The 12,201-nt window shown below is 41.1% G+C and overlaps 1 protein-coding gene across 1 annotated transcript in view; it reads left to right on the top strand.

Annotated features, from left to right (window-relative positions):
* Window positions 1-11,866, top strand: part of FLT3 (fms related receptor tyrosine kinase 3) — a 54,187-nt gene extending 42,321 nt beyond the window's left edge. Inside the window, 13 exon segments of the mRNA XM_051608057.1 lie at window positions 1,374-1,552; window positions 2,597-2,712; window positions 2,836-2,968; window positions 3,058-3,162; window positions 4,460-4,570; window positions 5,504-5,657; window positions 6,019-6,149; window positions 6,518-6,642; window positions 6,997-7,119; window positions 7,740-7,851; window positions 7,935-8,034; window positions 9,363-9,468; window positions 10,415-11,866. Coding sequence (XP_051464017.1) covers window positions 1,374-1,552; window positions 2,597-2,712; window positions 2,836-2,968; window positions 3,058-3,162; window positions 4,460-4,570; window positions 5,504-5,657; window positions 6,019-6,149; window positions 6,518-6,642; window positions 6,997-7,119; window positions 7,740-7,851; window positions 7,935-8,034; window positions 9,363-9,468; window positions 10,415-10,549 — 1,630 coding nt within the window. The 3' untranslated portion in view covers window positions 10,550-11,866.
* Window positions 11,867-12,201: the final 335 nt, after the last annotated feature.

The following is a 12,201-nucleotide window of genomic DNA, read 5'->3' as shown; positions in this document are numbered from 1 at the left end:
CAGGGGAACCAGATCACCAAAACTAGGGAATTAATTCAATTTTTTTATTGGCATCAAATGATGTCTATAAAGATGTGTATCTCAGGCTCTTTACACTGGAATAAACCCCACTGGTTTTATATCAACAGTTAGGTAGTTACAAAGTCCAATCTAAGTTTTTCTCTTGGCCTGCCAAACACTCAGGGAGTGCATTGTTTATTATGGGCTTGATTAATTGGTTAAGCTTTGGTTAATACAGCTCTTAGGGTGACTTGTTGCCCATGCCAACAAAGTCAGTGAAAGTGTTGCCAGTAAAGTTAGTGAGAGTGTTTCCATTTCTTCTATTTAGGGCAATGAGTCAGGCCCTAAAATTTCAAGAGGTACTGAAACAGTTTTGAGCTAGTTTATCTACTCTGCAGTTTCTGTTTTAGATGTGTCAAAAAATAAAAATCCTACTATGCAGAAGAGTGCTTAGTTAAATTATCTTTCTGAAACTGGATAAATCTCTAAGTATTTTAATTAGATATAAAAAATTATCTAAATCATTTTCTCGTCCATACCTCTGAAAAAGCTTCCTAACATCAACCTGTTTGTGTGGAAATGGAAGAAGAACGAAAACATGGAGCTAGTGAGTTTAAGACTCCTTAAGCAGCTCTCTGGCAAGAAAACTGTGTGACATTTCTTTTTTTGGGAACTTCAACATGTAGAACTACATGTAGAGCTGAATAAATTCTATCTACTTACCTTCTCATTTATGTGGACAGTAAATTAGACAGTAAGTTAATGAATAATAGAAAAGCTAAAAGTCAACATTTTCTGTGTGTGGGCTTCCTTTCCTTTGGGTATAACATTCCCTTCAGGTCTTAAATAAGTCACTAATACAGGGTGGATGCTCTCCATCTTGAGTGAGAGAAACCTCATCTTTGAAATCACATACCTTCAGGGGAAGGAGTTAGAACTTTTACTGTGGATTCATTTTGTATTTATTGTTTTCGTAGTGGCTCATTTGGAGCTGCTCAGTGGTTTGAGTGTTTGAAGCAAAGGTGAAACCATGGGAATAGATGAAGTAGGGGAGATTGTGTCAGCTGTGATATTGGTGGAGGTCCTGAAGGTCAGAGGTGCACTCTCCCACCAGGGCTGTGGTGGAGAGTGGAAGTGAGCCCAGTGCAGGAGGTAGAGACCCCAGTTCACCTCCTGCTGACCCTGCCATTTCCATCACCAAAAAACGAGGCTGGCAACTGCTCTGAAGCCTCAGTCTAACAGCAACAAAAGACAAGCCCATGCATCCCTCCCTTCCAACACAGACATAAGACCTGTTTTGAAACATCCCATCTTCTCCCTTGGAAAATGGCACCGTGAGCCAAAAATCAGAATTGGTCTCCTTTCCTTTTCAGCTGTACAGAAGAAATCACTGAGGGGATTCACAACTTCTTGCCAGAGAGGAGATCCCTGGGGTCATGGATTTCACGCAGTACTTTAGATGTAAAGGGGGCAGCAACGACCTTCTCTGTTGAGTGCTGTGCAAACAATTCTGCAGGTGTTGCCTGTGAAAAGACGTTCATTAACCTGCCAGGTACCCTAATCCAGTGCTTTAGTACAGTTTTGCTCTATTAAAGCTGGCATGGTAGAACTTACAGCATTTTTTATCTGGCTAGGTGGCTAACCTTGCAATGGCATTGCAGGTAAAACCCAAGCTCTGTGTGTGTGGGAATGGTGGGTGAATGGGAGACATGTCTCTTTTCTCTAGTCCCAAAGTGGAGGCCTCCCTCATAAAACAAGCAGAAATGTCACATTAATAGGAGGTACAGGATGGAGCTACAGCAATATTGGAGTCTGCTTTTTCGTTTTCTCTACCTGAAACCTCGAGATATCAATTTTGGGAAGAGCTTGACGCCACTTTGGTAGCTGGTGGCAGGTGTTGGCTCTTGCTCCTCTCCTGGAAGTCACTGAGGAGATGCCTGAAATGCCTCTGAGCATGCCTGAGCCAACAGATGCATCAAGGGTCAGTCCCTGTCTGGGAAGCAGGAGCAAGTAGCAGGAGACAAACATTCTTAAACTCCTGTAGGGACGTTGCAGAAGGCTAAATCCCTCATTTGGGAACCACTGTACAGCCTCTCTTCTTGCAGGGAACATGAGAGATTGTTTCCTTGTTGAACAAGAAAATCAGTATTATTATTTGCCCATGCACTTTTTACTTGTAACACCATACACATCCTGTAGGGCAAAATATTTCTGTTACAGGGAACCCACTGTGGTACCTGGGAAGTGTTTTGAAGCATCCAGATATTTGCACTACAGAGATGTCCTTTGTCATGGATAAACAAGCTGTTTAGTGCTTTTGATGACAGTTGGCAGAAGCTGTGACTACTGATAGAGTTTGAGCATTTATGTTGAAATTACCATAGAAAGTAAACATAATATTTATGCTCTTAGAAACTACCAGAATACGAGGACAGGTTTCATGTAACACTTCCCTACCCACCCACTCCTTAAAGTGTGGCCCTAACTTGTTAAGAGAGTTCCTGGCTGAGCACCAAAGCCACCACAGGTTCTCCTTGCACCTTTAGCTGTACACACAAGCTCTGGTTCTGTGGGTGGTAATATGTATCTCTTAAAGTTGCAGGAGCTGTTTCTTCTTCATCCCTGGACAAAGCTGCACACTATGTCTCTGTTGGATTTTTCCTCCTGTTGATCACTTTTTCATTTGTATTCTTTTTTCATAAATACAAAAAGGTAAAAGCAAACCTATATACCTGCCCCTTCTTATTTTGTTCCTACCAGGCTGTTTCTTCTTCTCCAAGACTTATTCAACATCTTTTTTTTAATATTTTTTTTTTTTTCCCCCCCCTTCCAAAGCAATTTAGATATGAAAGCCATCTGCAAATGATACAGATGATAAGCCCATCAGATAACGAGTACATCTACATTGACTTCAGAGATTTTGAATATGATCTCAAATGGGAATTCCCCAGGGAAAATCTGGAATTTGGTGAGCAGGCCACAAGACAAATCACAGTGGTGGAGTAGTGGGCTGTGTTGTACTGGCTGCAAATAATACTGGCATGTTGTGTCTTCTAGGACAAGTCCTTGGTTCTGGGGCTTTTGGGAAAGTGATGAATGCAACAGCCTACGGAATTAGGGATCCAGGAGAATCTATCCAGGTTGCAGTAAAAATGTTAAAAGGTACAATAAACTGTGGGTGCCTTTCTCAAGCAGTGATGTATTCTGGTTGCTCTGAAATAGAGGCAGTGTTGGAAGAAATCCCTTTATTTGCAGACTTTTAGCAGCTACACCTGAGAAATGCTTGGTTTCCAAATGCTTTCAAAATGCTTTCAACATTCTCTTTCAGTTTGGGAAAGTATTGCTGAAGTGCATTTTGTCCTACATGCCATAGATTTGTGTTGTGTGGGGAGGGATGGAGCTGCTCTGTTCCAAAGAAGCTGAATGCAAATTCCTAGTGCATATTAGCCTGCTGGTCACACTGGTGGTTCTGTGGACTTCAGAGTAAGATCCCTTTTTCTTGCAGTGCTGTCTAAGCTGTTGGGCTCCCTTCCCCTCCTGAGTCTGAGCAAATGTTTTTGCAAAGCCTCCAGCACATTTTCCTATAATCTTCTTGATAACACACAGTGGTATCTTTCCATCCCTCCTTATAGGTCAGGCTTCTTAAACCTCTAATCCCCCTTGCTGATTTACTCTGGCCTCTCTCCAAATTGCCTTCCTACAAGGAGTGTCCAGAAGTGAGCCTCCCTGGCAGCAGGTAGAGAAGGGCTGCCTCACTGGGTCCCAAGTACCATGACCCTACTGATACACACCAGGATGAGCTTTCTCATCAGCAGCAGCACCAATCCCCTGCTCACCTGTGTGCCCACACCATCCCTTCCTGCCAGCTCTGCCATTCAGCACATCATGCCTTATTTGCACATGTGCATCAGCTTTATGCTTCCTTGGTCCACTCCTTTGTGGTTGTCTTCATGGAAGTTCATCTGGGTCGTTTTGGTCTGTGTCTTCAGTTCACTGAGATCATGAGGACCAAGTACTTGCTGAAAAACTAAGCCTAAAGCTATTACTGAAGCATGGGCTGGCCTTCTTAGCTATTGGGTTGCAAGAGGTTGATTGCCATATGGCTGTCAAGACTTTTTTTCTCTTCCAATTTCTCACCAACAGGGCTGACAGCCATCTTTTCTGTGCTTGTGAACACCTTAATCCACTGCTTGTCATTCCTTACCAGCCCAAGTATGACAAATATCAACATTTTATGACTGCTTTCCCAAGAATTTCAATGATCCACACTCACACACATACATTTATTTCCCAACTTTGGCTGGATATTTTTATACTGTGCAACAATTTTCTAGGATGTTCCCAAATGTGCTGTCAGTCCTATTAATTTGAAATGGAGACTGGCATGCACGAAAGCATCACAATCATTTACATTTTTATTACTTTGCTGGAGATTTCTAAATTTGTGTTACTTTTACAGAAAAACCTGATGCTTCAGAAAAAGATGCTCTAATGTCTGAGTTGAAAATGATGACTCACATTGGAAGCCATGAAAATATTGTGAACCTACTTGGAGCTTGTACTGTGTCAGGTAAATTCCAATTGCAGAAAGGTACCAATTAAAACCTAACAATAGTGTCATGCAAAGACACTTGAGACATAAGAGGAAAGCAATAGATCATTGGTGGTGGCATGACCTGATTTGAAACTGTTCAGGCTGCCATTGTTCTCTGGAAAATTCTGCAGGATGCAATGGTGTAGGCAGGAGAGCTGCAGGGAAGACCTGCTTAGTTTGGATGGGTAGGGCAGGAACACTTCCAGCCTTACCCAAGTGCTATATTCAGAAGCATTTACATGGCTCTCAGGAGTCTCACATCCATCCTCTTAGAGACTTTACAGGCTTTTTCCAGTGTACCTTACCTTGCTTGGCAGGTCTTTTTGACAGAAATGTCCACAAACTCATATTTGGTCTTTCTGAGCTGGAAATGGCAATGTCAGTGTAAGACTTGGCAGGGGTGATATGTGACCAGTCTGAGCTCTCCCTAGGAAATTTGCTCTGCTCCTGCTGGCTTCTCATGGCTTTTCTTTGAGCCTGCCTGGTCAGGAATTGGAGGTATTTTTCCTTTCTTGATAAAGTGGCCTGACCAGTGCTCCACTCCGACACATCCCCTTGCAAGGTCTTTCAGTTTGGACAATATGTTGCATCTTTATAGCCTGTGCTGTCTTCTCCAATGCCATTGTTATGGGGAAAGATGTTTGTGCCTTCATAGGGATTTGTAATCCACCTCGGGAGATGCACCATGTGGAAAAATCAGCTCCACAGACTTTGGAAGAAGACATTACAGTCAGTAATTACAATTAGGAAATATTACCTCTCCATCAGAACAAGTTAGTTACCCAGGAGGGGAAGGTGCTTAGGATGTTTAATACAAGTCAGCCCTAGGAGAAGATGGGGAATCATTAAGGCTTTAATGGGGGGAGTGCTATAAATAGCAGAAGGCATTTACATTTTGAACTATTTCAGGACCAATCTACTTGATATTTGAATATTGTTGCTATGGTGACCTTCTGAACTACTTAAGAAGCAAAAGAGAAAAGTTTCACTGGACACTGACTGATATTTTTAAACAGCACAACTTCAGTTTCTACCACAATATCAATCTGGACCAGAATTGCAGGTAAAGCATTCAGCAACAGTTTAATAATTCATATAGTTACTGTCTCTTTTTTTTAAGCTGCATTCTCAGCTGTGCCATAAACTGATGAAATTACTGAATTCTTGAGAATGTGCTTTTATACACTTTAACAAGCAAGGCCTTGGGGGGAGCTGAGATTTTGTTCTCTTTATGATGTTCTTCACATTGGACTGAAAAACATGAACAATTTCTTGTTTCTCTTTCTAGTTTTGAGAAGACTCATGTCTGTGCCTAGATTTTTTAATAGCAATAACTGATCATGCTTCTTCACTGCAAAACAGTGAATATGTAGAAGACTATGTGGTCCACTATGTAACCTTTGAAAATGTGTCATCCACTCCAGGCAGGGAACTCACCTGAATTATGGTATGAATACAACTCTGTGCAGGGAGGATCAATTTGAAATCACACAAAAATGTCAAAACATGAATGTGACATCTGGATCTAATGGGATTGTGCTGTATTCTGATGAAGGTAAGAGATTAGTTACTTTTATATCTAGTAATTCTGTTATTATTGTATTTATTATATTAATGATCTAACTAGACTAGATTCAGTGATACAGGAAGCCCCTTTCTATCATATGTCTCTCTTCTCTCCTGGTAGAAATTTTGCTGGAGAAGGATTCAACACTACTTGAGATCAAAGACTTATGTTTCTTGTCATGCTATGCATACTATTTGAATAAGAAAATACTCTTTATTTTCTGTCTGAGCAAAGGATGCAAAAGATGGATGCTCCTTATGGTGGTGTTCTTGGGAGGAGCGTATGAACTATCAGTAGAATTAATCAGAGAGGGAGGAAGCCCATGGAAAACTCATACTCCTGGTTATTTTTTACAGATAAAATTATGCATGCAAGCAGAGAGATGGATGACGAAGAGGAATTTAATGTGCTCACTTTTGAAGACCTTCTTTGCTTCTCTTATCAAGTTGCCAAAGGAATGGAGTTTCTTGAGTCCAAATCGGTAAGGTGAAGGGCAGCAAATTGTTTAGTTGGAAAAGATGGTAAAAATTGGTCAGTTTATGAAAGGCAGACAGAAGAACGGAGCCACACAGTGGCAGGCTTGAACTATACCTCCTGCCCCGGCCCTACAGCAAAGGCTGAATTGCAGTTTTAAACATGACCCTGGGTAAGAAGTGGCTGCACACTTCCACCCTTGTCATGAGCAACGGAAGACTGTCCAGCTTGCTCATTCTCCAAAATGTGTCGGTGGAAGGAGGCACCAATTCAGAATTCAGACAGCTCTGTGTGAGACAAGGGAACCATCTCCTTCTGATACCAAATGCTGCAGAGCACTAACCCTTCCTTTCCTTCTAAGTGCATTCACAGAGACCTCGCTGCCCGGAATATACTAGTGACCCACAGAAAAGTGGTGAAAATATGTGACTTTGGCCTTGCCAGAGATGTAGAGAATGACTCCAACTACATTGTTAGGGGCAATGTAAGTTCCTGAATGCTCTCTATTTTTCATACCATTGTAAGAATGATAAGGAATCAAGAAAGTGAAGTTCTGCATTTTCAAACTCCTTGTTGGCTTTATAGATACATATACAGACAGTACAGAAGACTCAATTTTTTCCTGCCTTTATAATTAACCAAATCAAGTGAGTGATATCTCTGTAAATGAGATGATACCCACTCCCTTTCTGAATCACACTGAAATCCACTGATGGAAATGCTGAGAATTGTTTGTTGTTGTGAACAATAATGGTAGAGGGGCAATAGCATATGTGTGGGGTGCACCAGATCCTCTGGCTATATGAAGTACAGAGTGGACATCTCCATCTAAGCTACTCTGCAAGTCAGAGGAGGGAAGAATACACTTCCAAGGCTGAACTCATCTTCTTCTTAAATATTCATCTAAAATGGATAATATGCATTGACTCCTTAGAAGTGCCTATTTCTCTCTATAGGAGAAACTTAAAGGAACTACTAAGAGAGGCCCAGCTTTTCACATAGCAAACATTAATTGATCCTACTGAAGCAGTAAGAACTACAGTGAGTTATCTAGAAAGCCTGTGTCACAGCATGACTTGGTCTCCTTTCCCCCTGCCTGTCCAGGCTCGTTTGCCAGTTAAATGGATGGCTCCTGAAAGCTTATTCGAGATGACGTACACAATGAAGAGTGATGTCTGGTCTTATGGGATACTACTGTGGGAAATATTCTCTTTGGGTATGTCCTGTAATGCAACAAAAAAGCACTCTTTAGTTTTGGCAGCTTTTGAATTAACATGCATTCTCCAATATGTCCCCCAGGTGTAAATCCCTATCCTGGTATCCAGGTTGATACAAACTTCTACAAATTAATACAAAGTGGATTTAAGATGGACCGACCGTATTATGCTACAAAAGATGTGTAAGTGTGTTTTCGGAATGATACATAGCATGGGAATTTCTATTTACCAAGCCACTCTTGGTATGACCTTTTAGTTATTGTACCCTGTATCTTGCTTTAAAAACAATTGCAGAAGGTGAGATCTTCCTCAAACTGTAAAAAAGCCTGCTTGATCATGTAAGTTTTGTCCTAAAGTAGAAAATACCAACACTAAAGGTTATGTGTGTTTGAAAGGACTAATTTATTATCTTTATTCAATTGTTCCCTCCTTTCCTAAGGAACTTCCTATTCTCAGATCACAAACCTTGGTTTTTCATTTGCTTGTTTGGTTTTTTGCAAAAGCAATATTATACCATATTTATTTTGGTTATTAACTAAATCTTTGGTGATTTTTTCCTTTTTTTTTTTTTTTTTTTTTCTAATGGAGCCTTAGTATGTTCGATTCGGTTCCAGGAGGGTAGGGATCCTCATAGAGAAAAACTCTAAGGAAGAGTTAGAGTTGGTGGGAGCTATTCCTGTCCACTCAGCACATTATTTTCAGTCTGTGCCTCGGTGCCTGGGTGGACTCCCTGTCTAGATGTGGATCCCAGTGGAGCAGAGAAAAGAAGGTGATGCAGAGCTGCCAGACTGGAGCATGGAGGAAAGGACTTCAGGTTGTCTGAGCTTTCCTGGCAGAAGTTTCATAAATGGTCTAGGGACTTAGTGTCTTGCTATGACACTAAACTGTTCTCACCCCCTATATGTAAAGACTGTGAAGGCATGAAAGGTACAGATGAATCCAACAGATTGAGCCATGAAAGACTGATGTGTGGCTTATAAATACCAAGGAACTTCTTGATCTAGTAAGTTTGCAAGGGACTTCAGCAGATAGGTGCTAAACTGGTCCCTTACGAAACTGCAAAATCTCTAGGGTGGCATTTAAGCACCAGAATTATTTTTGTAATGTCAAATTACATAAAGACTTGCTGTGAAAAATGCCCTCAGAATCACAGTCGACAAGGAGCAGGTTTCACCCCAGAGACAGCCAAGAATTGTCTTTCTATCTCTTTCTGTATGGAAGCTTGAAAACAAGGTTAACATCCCAGTATGTGCCAGCCAGGGTGAAATCCTGGCCCAGATCCCATGAGGAGGATTTTGCCAAGGACTCTTATAAAGCCATGTTCTTCATTTCATCTTTTCCCTTATCTTTCTGATTCTTTTCTCTGCTGCAACACACTCAAATGTGGCCTCATTCTATAAAATTGTTCTGCTGCTCTATGATTCCCATTCAAATCCTGCACTCCCATGTAGTCACTTACAGAAATTCCAACAGCCAATATGTTTTCTATGTCACCTCTTTGCTTCTGCAGCTACCACATGATGCAGTCCTGTTGGGCCCTTGACTTCAGAAAAAGACCCTCTTTCTCATGGCTGGTTTCCTCTCTTTCCTGTCAGCTGGCTGAGGCAGAAGGAGCAGTAAGTAAACACAGAAACAAGACAAATGTTTAGATTTTGTTTTTCTGAAGTCCCATATGAGCTAAGAAATAGCCTTCTGATTTCAGTTCAAGTGTACCATTGTGTTACAGAGCTACTCCCCAGGGATCTATGTTAGAGTTTGGGGAAGGTTTTTCTGCCATCAGAAGGAATCCTGACCTCCCTGAGGAGGTTGTATTTCCTCCTACTGCATGCACCAGGACTGTGGAAGGCTGAAATGTCTCAGCCTGTGCTATGGGAATGTGCAGTTGGCTTAGGTGATGTTGATAGCTGGCATGGGAGGGGAGCTGAGCCTGGGCCACCTTCCAGGGTTCTCATGGGGGGTCACCATAGGTGTGTGCTGCCACACCCTCACAGATGTAGGGCTGTATGTCATTCCCAAAGGTCAAAATAATAAACATGATCTGACAAAGTCATATTCCATTCTTACCAGACTGTGATCTCTTCCTCAGGGAGGATAAGAAACTCCTTTACAACCTACTGATTCCTAGCTGGGTATCCACTCTGGGCTAGATGCTGTTTCCCAGTGCAGCATCCTTGTGAACTCTTTTGGTTGTGTGGAACTGTGAATTACTCTTGCCTCTGCAGTCTTGAGCATCTCTGCTGGCTGTTAGCCTGGCAGAGGCTGCTGAGCATAGAGGCAAACCGATGAACATATTCAAAGCACTGTAGCTAGAAAAAAACACCTGTACTTTGCAGTCCATTGCCCTTCCCCAACCCAATTCGTTTTGGCTAGCTAAATCCCACCTCACTTAGGTAGTTGTCTGGACTCTCTTTGGACTCAATGGGAGGTAACAGGCAGACCTGTTGTGATTCTCTCTCAGAGTGGGCTGTACCTTACAAGTGCCTGCTTCACAGGGAGAAAAGCAATTCTCCAAGTGCAATGTTGTAACAGAAGACATCTTTTATTTTCTCATTCCAATTACAGGTTTACCAAAATTTGAAGAAAAATTATTCTACACACAATTCCAGCATCAAAATTAAACCATGCGTAAGCAGGGATGAGGAATCTCTGCTATCCCTGACCGTGCTATAGCATAAAGGCTCTCAGGCTGAAAAATAATCTGGGTTCTGGATTTGGTCTCAGTATTTTCATAAACTCTGAGTATCATAAATGTTTTATATCACCGCTAAGGAAAGGAAGTGTTACCAGCTGTGGCTCTATTCACAATTCTTGTGGGCCAGTCCATATTGATGTTATTTTGAGGAGAAGACACAATTAATTTCCTTGAATTCAGCAAAGATGTCTATCACAAGAGAAAATCAATGGTCTTTTCACTGTCTCTCTACAGCTGGATATCTCTTTCCTGATCTTATATAAACAGTGTCTAATCAATGCATTGAATTCAGACTCTTCTTGCCATGTTGCAACCAAACACAAGAAAGTCCATGGGTTTTTAGTCAATGTTTACAAGCACAACTATGCATCTAAAGACAACTGGTGTGATTTTCCGAAGTGCTACTCACACCTTCATCTCCAGATGTTGGCAGGTGTTGGAAAATCAGCCTTGTTTTACACAGAACTATAAAATTGAATGTGTACAACTGTCTTATCCGGAATGTCTCAATTGCTGTTAAGTTCCCAGTAGGTGTCCATTTCAAAAGGATTGTTTTCACTGAGTTTAGGTACTCGGGCAGTCTCTAGTCGTCCTGGCTACATTCTGCACTTGCTGATGGGAGCTAGGTACTTACAGTAAGTGATTTCTTTCTACCTAAAATAAGCATTTAAAACTAACAAGAGGACTGATATTTGGAGACAAACTCCTGCCTCCCTGGTCTAGAAAATCCCAATGGCAGTTTCCAAGTGGAAGTCTCTCTTCGACTGAGTTATAGCTAATTCTATTTCTTGGGCTTTTTGTGTTTTGATATAAAATAAAAATGTTTAATTTTAAAGAAATTATCTCCTACAGTAATGTAGGAGTGCAATATTGTCACTCCCAGTTCCCAGAAACCAGCCTGAGTGTATGAGCCTGGCCACAATAAAGTGAAAGTGTGTCTCTAACTTTCTCCCAGGCTCTCCCAAGACAATATCCAGAGGCTTGATTGCATTTTAATAAAGCTTAAAGGACATCTTATTTTCATTATGATGTTTAGGGGTTTGTAAATGCGAATTTTGTAATGACTGATGGAATACATTTATCTACATCCCAGTAGACCAGAATCAATATGGGAATATACTGGTTAATGGTTTTCTTCTCTTTTACAAGATGCTAACTGCAGTTAGAATTTCCAGTGGCAGGTGTTATAAATGCACAGCTGTTTGGATCAAATATACTATCACATAAATTGAGCTGCTCTTTACTAACATTGTCTGAGAATAATTAATGTTGTAATTCAGCAATTATGGTTTGCATGTTTTTGTTAACATTCTTGGATTAGCATGGAATCGTTGATTTTTTTAATCAGATGTAAACTGATGTAAACTAATGAAGAACAATTGTATATATAAAGACAGAAACAAAACTTTACCATTGCATTGTCTGGGAAATATTTGTGACTTTTAACATGCTCATATAATACAATTTCAAAGTGTTCAGCAGCAGGATGTTAGTGTTCAGCACTGTTAACACTCTCTCTGCACTGATAGGAGAGAGATGGGTCTTGTGTAGACAGAAGTTTTCAGCCTTTAAAGCTGGAGGAGCTTAACACTGAATGGATTGCATCCAAGCCTAGATGGCCCTGGAAGTTAAGCAGATGTGAACTTGGCTCATAAAG

This window comes from Apus apus, chromosome 1 (assembly GCF_020740795.1).
Source record: "Apus apus isolate bApuApu2 chromosome 1, bApuApu2.pri.cur, whole genome shotgun sequence".
Classification (NCBI taxonomy): Eukaryota; Metazoa; Chordata; class Aves; order Apodiformes; family Apodidae; genus Apus; species Apus apus.
Note: the sequence above shows the minus strand (reverse complement) of the source record. Positions and strands in the feature narration are given on the sequence as shown.